The sequence below is a fragment of the Vicugna pacos genome, chromosome 17, assembly GCF_048564905.1.
Source record: "Vicugna pacos chromosome 17, VicPac4, whole genome shotgun sequence".
NCBI lineage: Eukaryota > Metazoa > Chordata > Mammalia > Artiodactyla > Camelidae > Vicugna > Vicugna pacos.
Window position 1 is genome coordinate 16,811,851 of NC_133003.1, and position 15,576 is coordinate 16,827,426.

General features: G+C 33.2%; 1 protein-coding gene across 8 annotated transcripts in view; it reads left to right on the forward strand.

Annotated features, from left to right (window-relative positions):
- The window catches only part of NKTR (natural killer cell triggering receptor), a 48,466-nt gene that overhangs the window by 9,468 nt on the left and 23,422 nt on the right, over positions 1-15,576 (forward strand). For 5 of the 8 annotated variants that reach the window (XM_015236343.3, XM_015236345.3, XM_006200686.4 and 2 more), the window contains 4 exons: positions 6,063-6,137; positions 6,904-7,011; positions 7,532-7,576; positions 9,337-9,424. In XM_015236343.3, coding sequence (XP_015091829.2) covers positions 6,063-6,137; positions 6,904-7,011; positions 7,532-7,576; positions 9,337-9,424 — 316 coding nt within the window. Of the gene's footprint in view, positions 1-6,062; positions 6,138-6,903; positions 7,012-7,531; positions 7,577-7,879; positions 7,908-9,336; positions 9,425-15,201; positions 15,230-15,576 lie in introns of those variants that run through there. The other 3 variants (XM_015236346.3, XM_031686751.2, XM_031686750.2) reach the window with 3 other exon arrangements.

Below are 15,576 nucleotides of genomic sequence, written 5' to 3' on the forward strand. Positions count from 1 at the left end.
AGGATTATGCTAACGGCAGTGCTGCGAAAGGAGGCCAGAGCAAGGTGTTCCTCAGTTAAGTTTAGGTTTTATAACATACTCCTATAACTAAAAATATGCCTTTATTATTGATACTCCTAAAGAAAAAGAAATTTTTACTGCAATGTGAGATTCCCTTGTCCCCTCTTATTTTCCCATGGAAACAGTTGTCTTTATATATGATTTTTTTAGTAATGCGATGTTTCTTTCCGTCCTGTGACGTTATTGCAGAGCTCCCTGTATTCGTAAAGAACCTAGCACATTGTCTGACATGTTTAAATTGCTGTAATTATTGCATGTGCATGAACATGAGGTGGAGCACTGAGTTCACTAAGGGGCTTCATATGAAAGTATTATGAGACAGAGCTTTGTACATTAAGCCTTTGTGTTCAATTTTAGGAAAAAGGCTAGTTTTCATTTCTGTAAGCAAGAGGGTTCTTCCTCACTCTCACTTTTTCTACTTATTTTTTTAGAAATTGGGCCTGGAGAATCCCACTAACAACAGGCCTAGTTGGGAGGTCATGTAGGCAAATTCATATGGATTTTTATGGAGACTTTGAGAGGAAAAAGTTCACTTCTTACCACCTTCCTTTTCCTTCCTTTCTCTGCCTCACAACTCCAAGTGAAATATACAAAGATGTTTCTCCTTTTCTACCTTTAACATAATAGATATTCTAGTACATTGATTGGGACAAAGAAGTGGTAGTCAGCACTTTTTCCCTTGTGAGACCTGGCAGCTCTGTGATCTGGCCTCTTTCCCCGACATCCTGGTTCCTGTGGTTCTTTGATTCTTTGATCTGCACCAATATCCTTGTCAACTAACTACATGAGCCAGTAAATAAATTTTCTTTGGAGTTTTTGCTTCTGCTGTCTGCAGGCTACCTTTAGCTGGGTGTTGGTTGACATGTCATAAAAAAAGCTTTCTGTGCCTAAATATTTATAGAGCTATTTTGGTCTTCTCTTACCTTATTCTCTACCTTGTTAATGTTTTCTTGCTGTTTCCTTTCCTTTGTTTCATATCTTTTTACTTCGGGTTGCTCCACCCCAGTAGCTCGAAAGACGTTTGATGTATTTTTAGTTCCAAATGTGATTACGTGTTTTAAGTATGCCTGAACCCATATTTCCTCTTTAATTTACCTCAGCAACATCTACGTGTTCCTATGAAATACAGGAATTATGCTTTCTCTCAGCAATACAACCGCCTCTTGTTGGCCTTTATTGATACTGTGTGATTTCCCATAGCTTCCCTACAGTTCAAATTAGTTTTACATTGCAGGCCTGAAAAGCACTTAGTGGTATATTCATGAAGTGAGCAGAACAAGGTATAGTATAGTGAGCATAATATGTCACCTTTTTTTTAACGAAAGAATTGCTCATTTTTAAAAAAAATTTTAATTGGAATGTTATTGACATATATTAATTTCAGATGATAGCTTAATGATTTGATATATGTATACATTGCAAAATGATCACCACAGTAAATCTTGTTAACATCCCTCACCACACATAGTCACAAATTTTTTCTTCTTGTGATGAGAACTTTTAAGATCTATTCTCTTAGAGCTATACTATTTTTAAAAAAAAAATAAGAATATATCAATATTTGCTTGTGTGTATGAGAAGAAACTGAAAAAATACACATGAAATTAATAAAAATGACTACCTGTTGACAGAGGTGGGAATAACACTTCTCATTTAATTTTTTCCACAGTTTGATTTTACCCATTCAGGAAAAAAGAGGGGGGGCATACTTAGAAGATACCTCAAAATAGCGAAAAAAAAATTTACCAGTATATACTTTTTTCCACTAGCTATAACATTTATACTTTATTTTATAACTGTAATTACCATAGTTTTTTAGGTTTAATTCTGTATTGTAATGAATTCAGTACTCAGTGCCACTCTTTTCCTACTTGCTTTTTCTCATTAATATTTTGAGTCGTATCTCAGGGTCTTATTTCAAATAGATTTTTCAAGATAAAATCTAATTTTTGTATTTCCTTTGTTCATAGCATCTTAATCCCTTTAAGGTGGTAGCCAGTGTCCTATTGTCCCTAGGTACTAGTGTAAGGTGTGTGAAGCCAGCCTAATTTCTTTTTCTTGTGGGTGACATGACCTGTTGTCTAGATGCTGGAAAGATTCTTTTCCTGTATATCTCTGAAATAAGTAGCTTTTATGAAGCTATGTCTTGATGTTGTCCTGGTGGAACTGGAAAAGTGGTAACTTTTCTTGGTATATAATAAATTCTTTTGATTTATATCTAGGTATTCCTTCATATATTTTTGTTAATCTCTTATTTTTTAATAATTTTGTTTCATGTTTATTATTTTTCAAATATATATTGAGTACTTATTCTGTACCAGGCACTGTACAAATCAGTGGTGGTAGAGTGGTGTATAATATAGCCATGGTCCCTCTCTCCTGCCCTCACACACAAGGTCAGACCTAGGTTAGCTATAAGTGCACTTTATTTGTACCGCTGATGGCTCATCACATTGTGTAGCGATTTGTATCTGTCATTCCCTGCCAGGATATGAGCTCCCCAAAAGGTACTGTGTCTTGTATTCTGCTGGACAGCTTGACGCATGGGGAGGACCTCAGTAAATGTTTGAGTAAATGGCGTGATTTTGCTGAAATGCTGCACCTATCCCTTAATTTCCTCTTAGATTTTGTTCTCTGCCTACCCAGTGTGGTCTGTTCCTGCGTTTGCTCTTACTCTCATCACTTACTTGTAATTGTATGTGTGATTTTCTTCTGTAGTGTATCGTCTCCTACAGTATTTTTTCCAGCCATTGCTCACTTTTCCTGTGTCCATGATACATGTCTCCCTTTTCACCATTGCACCTGCAATTCCAGCATAGCTATTTCTCAGAGCAAGAAACAATAATATTACTGAATGGTGGCATTTGATTTTATCCAGACTCTGGATGCTTGTTGATTATATTCCTACCACCTAGTGGCAAAATGAGGATTACTACATGACACAGGCGTGTTTTGGTTTTTCCTACCTGTTTAAAATGTGTTGATGTTACCTGATAAATCTCAATATTGTTCCCCTATTAGTTACTTTTAAGGATCTATATGTTGAGATTAAGTTCAGAAGCTGTTCCTGCTCTGTGTCATTCTTGTCCTCAGCCATGTGTTTTCTACCCTACAAATACCATACTATTGTTTACACTAACCAGTTTCAGGTTTTAGTCTTACCATTATAGAACTGTGTATTTATTGGAGAAGTGCTGATTCCTTGGAAGGAATCTTAGTATATATAAAAGATAATTGACACTACTAATGATGGATTCTAGAAGATAACTAAACCCCATTAAATTATAAGTACTGTTGAATAACAAATACTCCTGAGATCTTACTCATTCATTCAAAAGCAGCATTAGTTTCTAAACAGGCATCAGCAGAGTTTGTTAACTCAATACAGGAGACAGTAAACCTCAGGCATTTACAATTGAGAAATGGGATACAGTCACTTTTCTTTTTCATCAGTTTGGGAGCCAGAGAATCTTCTCTTCCACAAATTCACTGTCAGTCTTTTCCTTGTGTAACTATAATTTACATTTTTTCTTTTCAGTATGTTTTATAATCACAGTTTATTCCTGCCATCACTGAAAATAAGTAGACTACTGAACCACACTGACTTTTTTCTTTAAAGACTCTACCTTCAGAATAGTTTCTATTTTGATTTTCAAAAAAAGTATGTTTTCTATAAAATAATGCAATTCAATTGAAAAACATTTGCTGAAAACCTGTTGTTCGTCTTGCTAATCAGCTTTATTAGTTCAAGTTAATATTTGCTGGCCTGTATTCTCTAGTGTTCAATTTAAGTATTTTTTATTAAAATTGGAGGGAATTATTACTGGCATACTGCTTTATGGGAATCATAATCTTTTTGTTTTTTCCCTTTTTCTGGTAGAAAACTTTGACTTTGCCTTTTGTTTTTATACTCTTCAAATTGCATGGAAACGTTTTAAATTAAGAAAGCAGCCTCAGACAACAGCTGAAATATCCATAATAGCATTTATCATGCCTTGCAAGCCTACTTGGGCTAATCTGTTCTTTCCACAGATTTATAGATTATTTTTTCTGGGTTTGGCAGTGTTTTTAACCTTGCATCATGGTTTTAAGTCCAGAACAATTTGGTTTTGTTCAATTTTTTTCTTTTGCTCTTGACAACACGGTGCTGTGGAAGAGACGAAACCTCTGCTCTAACCCCTGCCCCGTGAAACTGAGAGGTCAATGGAAATTTTTTTTCTTCATCAGGTTAGAGGGTAGGATGTTAGAGGTGAGCATTTTTTAAAACATCATTGTAGTTAGCTACCCCTCTCTGAATATTAGACCTGGAAATGTAATTACATTCCAGGTAAAGGAGAAACTAAAAACATTGGAAACTTTCACTAGTTTTCATTTGAAGGCATTAAAAGATTTTGGAAAAACCTTGATGTTGAAGTTACCATAGTCCTGAAAGAAAAGGCTAAGTTTCATTTGTTTTGATTATATCTTTTATTCTGAAAGGTAAACAGCTTACAGGGATTCCAAAGATCTAAATATGTTCTAGTTTGCAAGCTAGATGATTTGAACTTGACAACCAGCCATCTCCTAGGGATTTATGAGGAGTGATGCAAATACTTTTATCACACTGGTAAAATATTTCCGTATAAATACAAAGAGAGTGGTATTTAAATATTAATACATGCATTTTAAAAAATTCTGAAATGACTTTGGATACATTGCTGTCTTCCTTTTTACTTTCTTTTCCTACCTTTTTATTCATTCTCTTAGATATTAAGATCAGCTAGAAGGTTTTGAAATTGCTTTAAAATTTGGCTCCAACACTGTTCTGCAGTTGTTGACACAGGAAAGTCTTCTTACATGATGCCATTCTCGCACTTTTTAGCCTTTAAGGATGTCTGTTGTGCAGTAGCTGTTTTGTCCTCAGAGGAACTGACTGACATGGCCAGGAATAAATTAAAATTTTAGTGATACAGAGTAAATTAAGTCATTTTGTATTTACTGAAAATGACTTATTCTTGGTCCACAGTTAATTTTGGCTTATTCTGTAAGTCTCTTTTAGTATACATAATGTTTATAATGGAAAAGATTTTGTAGAGTAAGGGGAAAGGGAACTCAGAAAAGTGATTGTAAGTCAAAATCCCATTTCTTATTTTATTGAGACCCTTTCAGGAGGTCTGCAAAGTCAAAACTATTTTTAGAATAATATAATTTGCCTTTTGCATCTCATTTACAAGTTGAGTTTTGCAGAGATTGTGCAATATGTAATTATGTCATTGCTCTGACAGCTGATGGAGCATGAGCTTGTGAATTCTTGAGTTTTGAAAATTTCCGAGTTATATTTATAATATGGTAAACAGCAATAGATATAACCCACATTTTTAAAAGCTCATTAATTTTTAAGAGTTCAAAGGGAGTGCTGAGACCAAATGGTTAGTAAAACATTTCTCTGTTGGCATAGTTAAATTGAATTTGCAGACTTGCTCCTTCTCATTTCCTGTTTATTGTAGGGTCGTTTGTTTTTAGGAGCCATAACCCATTCTCTTTCTGCTCTCCCGGGGAATAGAATGTGAGTTTTAGCTGTGGGTGGCAGTTCAGGAAGTTGGCTCTAAACAGTTCTTGCATAAAGGTAGAAAGCTGAATGTAGAGGACAGAAATTTCTTCCAACGATACTGGCCAGAATGACTGTCTTAGGGTATGATGTGCTTTCATCACTGGAGGGGTTCAAGCGTAAATTAGACAACTATTACCAAGAGTATTTTTAAAGAAGATTAATAGTTCAGATAGGGGACTGTACTAAATTCACTGTTGCCTGTGAATTCTAACACTAACAAATAGAGTAGAGTTCTTGTTAGTTGGTATTGCCTGGTTAAATTCTTTAATGTTGAATCTTTTCAAAAATTAAAATGAATTACAAAAATGGACCTTTCAATTCATTAATTCTATATATTTTATTTCTCCCATATAAAATATGGTATATTTAATCAACTTGCTTACCTTTTTTTTAAAAATGTGTTTTATTTCAGTTGGTCGCATTATGTTTCAGCTCTTCTCAGATATATGTCCAAAAACATGCAAAAACTTCCTTTGCCTATGCTCAGGTAAATAAATTATTAAATTATTTCCAATGAGAAGTCATGGCTTATAGTTTTACCTTGTTTAACAGATATTTTCCTTAAAAAGCAATGGGCTGTGAAATGAAATGAGTTCAGCAAAATAAATAATTTCACTGGTACGAGGTCAGGGAAGCATTTCTTAAAAGGGAAAAGAGAAAGAAATGGTCTCAAAAATGAAACAGCCCCACTGTATGTAATGAAATCTTCTCTATTGTAGTTTATAAAATAATAGTATGTTCAAAACTGATTTATTTTGGTAGAATTTTACAGATTTCAGTAATTTTAAGAAATTTAGCATTCCAGATTTCATAAGAAATTTAGGATTAGAAGATAAGCAAAACATGATGAGGTTTTTTGTTATGGATTTATATTTTTAAAACAGAAAAAATGGGGAGGAAAAACATTTTTAATGTTACTTTAAAATTAGAGATAGCAAATTAAATTTTTGAAATCTATACTTGATACACTTACATATATACACAGTCTCTACACCAACTTCTGTTACTGGCGTGATAACAGTTTTTAATCTTTCTTTTCTCCTATAGCATGTAGAGGCTGTACCACAAAATTTAACTTTTATATGCTGCTTTATACTATGTATTTGTGTGTGTGTTAAATTGTCACACTGTCTAATTCATGTACCTCTTATGATGCCCAACACAAGGGAGGGATTTGACAAAGGACTGATTGGATGGTCCTTCCTAGGGAAGGATATGTTTGTTGCTAAACTTAATTTCTTTTCTTTTTCCAGGAGAGAAAGGCCTTGGGAAAACAACTGGAAAGAAGTTATGTTATAAAGGTTCTACATTCCATCGTGTGGTTAAAAACTTTATGATTCAGGGTGGGGACTTCAGTGAAGGTAGAGCTAAGCATTATGCTCTTAATAACTGCCATCTATCAGTTTCTGAAACATCTCATTATTGCCTTTAATTGTAAATATTGTGTCACTTACAGTAGGATCTAACTATTCGGTGGTCAGTGAATAGTTGTTGGATGAATGAATGTTGTAGACCAGGAATGTATGAAAAGTGGAATACTAGGACATTCTGTGTTGTTTTTATGCACTTTTAATACAATTACTTGGTGAATTCTCTACAGTGAATACCAAAGTACTGTTCAGTTGTTTTTATTCTTTTAGGATTTTGTTGGTGTGATTACCGTTTGAAATAAATGGATTTTGGAGATAATTTTTAAAATAGTATAAAAGAATTGGATTTATATTTTAAAGATGAGGTTAATTGAGTAGTCTTAAAATTTTGATCATCTACAGCAATTACAAGGTGTTAACTCCTTCAGAAGATTGAAACCATAAGGCATAATTATGTGTATTAGTATATTTTTAGTTTTCATTATTATTTAATGTAGCTCATTATTTTCAGGTAATGGAAAAGGTGGAGAATCAATTTATGGTGGATATTTTAAAGGTAAGGCTTAATATTTTATGATCTTTTGTTCCAGTTCTGATATTAAAGCAAGTTATCGTGTACTTTTAATGAGAAGAGGTTTACTTTTAGTTCACTTTTTGCATGAAACTAATGTTGCATGAAAATACTTTATTTGCATGAACTTGGGGATAAATTATATTGTAATATATAACTTTTAATTGACAAGAATAATTAAGGCTAACTTTGGTTAAACATGACTTTCAGCATGGAGGTTAGGCAACTATATACATGAAAACTCCTATCTTCCTGCCTAAAACTGTCAACATATTCTTTTGTTTATAGAGAATGTGGTCTTTTGCAAAATGAAAAGGTAAGAGAACGAAGCTCAGTAACACAAACTCCAATTCTGTTCCCTTGCACCCTTTCTAATAAATTTATGGACAGTCTGGGTCAGGTTGTGGCTGGATTTCTTTTATTGCTTGAAGACTTGAAAAATTCTGTATACTATTTCATACGTGCATCTGTATCTTTTTTTCTTTTCCCAATGGGTTTTTAGTTCCACATCAGGGAAAAGAATCTAGTTGTGTTTGTTTTTTTTTTTTTTTTCTCTAAAACAAGCAATTTCTTTGAATAAAAGTTGGTATTTCTTCCTTTCTCAAAGGTTTGTATGTTTTCTTTTGTATACTAGGACTATATGATTGTGTTATTCCTATAGTAGTATTTGCATAAATCTAACTATTGCACTTGCCCCAAAAAGCCTTAGAAAAGTCAGTTGCAGAGATTTATAATGGGATCCAGTATTACTAGGTTTTAATGCCATGATAGCTGCAGTGTTATAATAGTCTTTTATATTTCTTTTGGGGGGAAATGGATTACTACTCTTTTTCAGAAGCCTGTTCCCAAGGTAATCTTTTTTTTTTTTTAAAGTTTTCTATGTTTCTGTTTGTTTTAAAGAAAGATTTGTTTGTATGAACCTTACAAGGAAATTTAAATTAGTTTTCAGGATATGTCTGCTGGAATTAAAACCATCTATAAGTGATCTTTATGACACAGTTTTCCCTTTGAACTAGCAGAAAACAGCTCTTTGGCTGATTCTATTAGCATGTAGCAATTTGAAACTAATACTGTAGGCCACTTTAATGGGGTTGCTCCCTTTGGCAGATACTTGTATATCTTAAAACTGTATTTTGCCATTGAAGTTTTTGTTTTTACAGGACTTTCTTCCTTAGATAATTTTGGATCCTACTGATTAGAAGAACTCCACATACTTAATTTAGGCATGTCCCTACAACTTAACTTATTATAATATTTTGGTTTTTGCTCTCATAGTCTAACATCAATTCAGTTGTGTAATAAATTAGCACATAGAAATTAAGCACATAAGAGAATTGTTAAACTCTCATGTATAGTGCATTATGCAGGATAATTGGAAATTTGGAGGAAATGAGCTTTACTATAAAGACTTTTCTAAAATTTCCTTGCTAGTTTTTCCGGAAAGTTAGTAGTTTAAATATCATTTAGCCAAAGTATATTACTACTAAAAGTGACTATTCTAAGGCTGTTTGTAAAAAGTATTAAATATATGTTCTTTTCCTCAAGGCTAAGTAGTAATAGTAGTTTTTGGTCTTTTTATGCTTTTGTTTGAATAGTTAAAAGAATTTTTTTGAAATATTCAGTCAAGTATCTGTACTGGCCAGAAGAGGAATTTCAGTCTTTGCTTTCTATTTATTATTGTGAACATTACACTTTAAAAGTGGCTTATAATTGGAGACTGACAAATTTGTGTTTTCTTCAAACAGATGAAAACTTTATTCTCAAACATGACAGAGCGTTCCTTTTGTCAATGGCAAATCGAGGGAAACATACCAATGGTTCCCAGTTTTTCATGTGAGTAGGCGTAATTCAGAGATGAGCTTTTTTTAAACAGAGAAGCGCTGTTCATGAGAAAGATGGTATAGTTAAACTAAGTTTAATGCTAGAATTCTGTCAAGTTGGGTTTTATTATGTTATAGTAACTGGTAAGCTCTAACAACCATCTCAGTGTTAAAAGTATATCCTGGATTTGAAAAAAAAAATTTTGAAAAAAGTGTAACTTGAAGATGTACATTATTTTCAAGTACATTTTCATCTTAAAAGAAATTGGCTTTGACTCTTAACAAATTTGGAGGCTCAGTTTACCAAAGCTGGATTGGAACAGAAACTGTTGATGAACATTTGAAAATTGTTCATGACTAGGACTAGATGTACCCTTGACATGGAAAGCAGCTGGTGTGAGTAAACCATAGTATGGTCGCTCTATCTCTTACTGTTGCCTTTGAGCCAGTTTGAGAGAGGTGCCATTATTTTCTGACATTATATAGAGATAAGTGATTTGGTGTTAAGCAAGCATTGTAAAAAACGTAAACTTTGTGAGATCTCTATGCATAATTGAATTAACCCCCAATGTTGCTGTCATTTCCACCAAAATTTGCTTAGAAAACTTTAGAATCCTAAATTTGCTTTTTAAAAAGCAGACACCTTTACATGTACATGCATATGCAACCAAAACCTGACTTATTTCTCATCTAAAAGACCTTTGGCATGCTTTTAGTTATATTCTCAACTAAAACTACTCCAAAACCTATTTTATTATGATAAAAATATAAAATGATACAAAATATGAAAAATAATTGGCTAGCATGAAGTTTAATGCTTTTGATTGGAAGTAAATCTCTACAGTTGTGCAGTGTATGATGGAGCAATATTCTATCCATGGTGTACCAGAAAAAAATGTCATCTTTCTAAATGGATGAGTATGAATGGTGCTTCCCTGTCTTTAAAGGAGTAAATTATTCATATAAAATAAATCTCACATTTTAAGTTTGTGTGGAAAATAGATTCCAACGTGGTCTGATAAAGTTCAGATAAGGGGCATTCTGTTCCTAAGAATGTCCTAAAAATGGAAAACTGATAGAAGATGATAATGCTTGGAGTTGTGCAGGAAAAAAGGAAGACCTAAACAGTTATTCCTGTGTCTTTTTTTGATCCCACAGAGTATTAGTTATTACACTTCTTTTCTAGACTATTTTTATAAACCTCCTCAAGGGCCAAAATAAAATAGTGGGAAATATTTTGAAAAACTTCTTTTATAGCAATTTAATGTAGAAGCTGTTTATTCTTTGATTGAGGTTTCCCATTTCCATTTTTAAGCTTATCTGAACTGTGAACATGATAAACTAATGATTCATTGGTCAAGAAGCTACCATCTGAGGGCTCTAAAGTTTCTTTTCGATCTCTTTTTTTTCCAGTACATTTAAATTTTGATTTATCAGATACAGCAGCTTCTTCCCATTGTTACCTGTTGATCAGCTCACTTACAAATATGAAACCCGCGCACCTACATACATTAATTAAAATCTAGTACATGAGATTCTCCCTTTAAAAAATTTAGAGTATCTTGTTTTTATGTTATTTAGTACTTGCTTAAATCTTTTTAAGGAACGTTTAGTATCAAACAAAATTAAAGCTGTATCTGTTTTCTTCATAGCTTAGTTTTACATTGGACTGCTATTTTTTGACAAGGAATGCCAAATGAAAATTTTAACGTCTGCAAATTAGGATTAAAATTTTTAACCTTGTTTTCATAGTTAACTAACTGTAGATGGCACTAAAATCACTGTGAACTTGTGATTGAAAGAAAATTTTCTGCTTTTAGTTTGAAATTTACTTCTGAAAGTGAGTTTTCAGTTAAAAGCAATCTTGGAAGTAAAATTTTGCACTCCCAACAAATCCTTCTCTCTCTTTTTTTTTAAAGAAGTTTTTGTGCATGTGCTTTTTTCACATGGGCTAAAAGTACCAATTCCTTATGGGTTGCAGGATAAAATAAAACTAACGTTCACCTTTCTAAACAAAATGTTTCCTTGCTTTTATGAAAAGGATAAGTAAAATGGAGACAGTGGCCCATGAAGGAAAAATCTTTGAAAATCTGTCTTTGTCTTGCAAGCCCAAATCCTTCTGGTGTTGGAAGTAGTAAAAAAGCATAATGTATCATCTTCAGGTTGTGTAGATGATCACAGATAATCGCTGTGAAAGCTGAGGTTCCGAGGGCTGACGGTCACGGAGCTGTCTGCTGGCTTCCCAGGGTGCTCCTGCATTGCTCCTCCTCCTGCACTCTCCCCATGGCACCTTGAGCAGCAGTTCTGGAGTCTGAAAAAGGAAGGCTAGTGTAAGAATGATCATAAAATGCCGAGAACTGCCTTTAGAGTTCCAGTTTTATAGGCTATTAAGGACTTTCAGCATATCCTTGCAAAGTTGTATTTGTAGTTTATGTTTTAAGTCTGTTACTTCGTAATTCCTAAGGAGTAAATTTGGTGTTATTAGTGTGGGTACTTAAGCAAAATGTTCCTCAAGAATTCTTGTGCTTTGTGCAACAACTATTGTCTTCATTACTTGAACATTTAAAATCTCCCCTTCCTAAGGCATACACCATTTTATTAAGTATAATTTTGCTTATATTTGGGTGGAAAAATTATGTGTATGATGAAAACCAGATTTTTCTTCTATGAAGCTTTTTTTTTTTTTGCAGTAACTGCTTATATCTACTACTCTGTTAGTCACAGTGATTTTGCTTTTGAGGGCCTAGATAGAAGAAAACTAATTGCATTTGGAATAGTACTGCTCAAGAAGCATGAAAGAAGTGATATATGGCACTATTTCCATGAATCACTGAGGGAGTAATGACTTGTTGACACTAAGATATTTTTGAAGGAATTCAAAGGCCTGCGACCAAAGTAGTAACCAGGTTAACTCAGCATTTAGTATTTTGTCCTTTTTATTATTATTAATTTTTTTTAGGCCAAAGATTGGGAAGTAACCACAATGAAAGCTATAGGATTATAAATTCTTAGACTTGGAAAGGATTTAGAGATCATACTCTACAGTCTTTTCATTTTATAGGTAATGCTAAACAAGGAAGAAAAGACATATGAAGTCCAGGTTTTAGAAATTTTACTCATGATCTTGAGAAATTGATAGCTAGAAAGAGAATGCTGCACACTGTAAGCAGCATGGTTTTATTAACTGCTTTTCTCTGAGTTTATTTTAATTTTAATAAATTTTAGAAGAATCAGGCATTTCTGGAAAATAAAATGACATGCAGGAAAACATTTTTCTTTTCCTTTGACTGTCTGTAACAACTGTCTGTAATTTTCTGGCTCTGATTTTCATTGTCTTAATTTTCATTTGTTAAAAGATAAAGAAGCTATTGCATAAAGTAATTGTTAAAAGGATTAGGAAATTTATAGCTTTATGTTAAATAAATGTTCTCCTGGGTTAGAGCACTAACCTAGCTATCAGGAACCTTGGTTCTAGTCTTATTTACTATATACCTTGAGTTAGTTTTGTTTTTCCTTATCTGTGTGTAAAGAATCTACCCCACTTTCAAAGATAAACATTTTGGTGTGAAAATGCAGACATAAAAGGAAGAAAGTGTTTGCAGGTTGATCCTAAGTTGCTGAATATGTGGAATGATTTATATGCAAATATTGTCTTACCTTAAGAAATAATTGTAATTGCTTAATTTTCATCAGTCTGAAAGGTGATTGCAAAGCAGCTTTGGCTCATCTTACCTAAATCAGCTGCAGTCTCTTCATCAGCTACTATTAGAACATGGGAGTGGCGGTTGCAGTCATCCCCCTTGGCTTAGTCTGTGCAGCCTTATGTCACAACCAGGGAGTAGAAAGACCTGCAGAACCCTGGAGAGCAGGCTTTATCATTAGCCACTGTCAGTGGTCATGATAACTATAAAAATATAAGAGAACAAGGTAATGTAGAAAAGTCAAACTTTGAACTTTAAGCAAAAAGCATTTGTTATATTTTAACAGTCATAAATAGGACTGTGGGAGGGAAACACAAGATGTTCTAGAATATATTCTTTGTCATTTAAGAATGGCTGCTCACCTGAATGGGAGAGAAGTGCTGGTCATCTCAGAGTAGCAGAGCAAGGGGAGTTGAGGGGTAGTTTGGTTCTAAGGGCTTTATAAAGCTATGTTGTTATTCTGGCTAGCAAAAGTAGATTTGGGTAGAAATGCTTTTTCCCTGCACATATTCATGAATTTGTGTGAGAAGAAATACTACTAAGCATTAATAACCTGAGAAGTTCTGGCTTTTCCTTACTTTTTTTGCAGAGGGTAATACTTTGATATGTTAATTTCAATTTCTTATGAACAGATTTCATGACACTTAACCATAAGCCATATTCTCTGGATATCAGGTGTCTTCCCCTAACATCCAGCCTCTTAATACTACTTAGTGTTTATGTGACATTTGTATTAGCAACCTGGAAGGAATTTTGTATCTAGTAGTTTTTGGTGTGTATGATGTTAACATTAGAACTGAATTTTCAAAAGTTCTTTTATTTTGGTGACTTTAGAGCTCTGTAACAAGACTTGGTTAGTTTCCATTGCCCTTACACAAGCTTTGTCACTCTGTACAGTTTGGTGCCTCTTACATGATGGTGTGATAGTTTCAGAAGTTGAAGGGAAAATTTAAATGTTAAAGGCTACTTTAGACAGAAAAAGATTATCTTTATTTCTTTCCCCCTTACTACTTTACAACTAGAATCACTTTTTTTTTTACAACATTCATTGGAAACACCACATTATTTGAAACATACTCTTTTTTGACAGTAATTCATGTATCAATGCCTTTATAAGAAGTTAAAGCTATTTTTAAAATATTTCAAGGTTTAATATGTCCAAAACCCCTATAAAGAATTTTGTGCACTGTATATAATAAGGGTTTTGGTCTGAATAGTAAGTAGTAAGATAAGTTTTAAGTTTAGTAGAGTTAAAATTGGTCAGATGGTGTGTATTTGAACAAAAAATTTTTGTAAGGGGGAAAATCAGAGGTTAGACAGAAAAAGAAAGTAATATGGCCACGAGTTGACAGCATACTTTTTCTTATACTTCATCTCTCTTACCTTTGTATCCTTTGAGAAGATCCTTAAAATTTTAGGTATGCTGCTTAATTATTTTATTATTATTACTATTATTTTCAGTGACTACCACCCGAGAGTGTATGTAATGGCCGTGAACAGGAACTATACTCTAAATATTTGCTCATTAACTCCTGGCAGTGGTCTGTGAGTTCAAAAAAGTTTTCACATGTAGAAACATGAAAAGCTTTTTAACTATTTGAAGTGAATTAGTAAAAAAGTTCCTTGAAATTTTGTTTTGAAGTCTCTTAACTCAGTTCTTCCGTTGAAATTTTAGTTCTCCACAGCTAGTAACTGCTCCTGGGCATTCAGATTTTTATATCTATGTATGTACTCAGGATACATTATTCTCTTTGAGAAAGAAATTAGCTGACTTAGCTAGTTGTACGATTTGTGAAGCGAAATGTAATGTTTTATTTTTAACTGTCATTCACAGTCTAGTTTTAGTATTAGGGACCTGAGCAGATTCCCACTTCAACCACAATGCTTTTTCTTAAGCATAATTCATCTCTACATACATATCCTATGTGAAAGAAAATTTAGAGCCCTCCATTTTAAAAAGCTTTCTTGCTTTGCATAAAACTTGAAAGTATTTAAACTCAAAGTTATATTGATATTAAAACATAGATTCAGTCTTGTCTTAAAAGTGTATTACAATTTATTTCTTGCCATTTTTGTGTAAAATTTACAGAAAGAGTGTTACACCGTGCGCTCCAAAGGTAATGTCTCATTGCTCTAAGGCTCTCTTTTTCTTTCTTTGCCTTTATCTCTTTAATCCTGTTGTTATGTGCATTGAACCATTTTAAGAAAAAAGCTTTTCTGCTTGATCTTTGGCAGCAATACATGTAAAACATGTATGTTTTATTGTTCATAGTTAATCCTGGGAAGTATAATTTTAATTTCAGTGGCTTGTTACCACCAAGTTTCCATGTATCTTGGGAGGTGGGGTAGGTATATTATATATAACGGTTTAGATCTCATTTCAGTACAGAACTATTAATTTCTATATTAGGCCAAAAGCTGCTTTGATAATGGTAAAAAAAATGTAGATTGTTTCTTGGAGTAA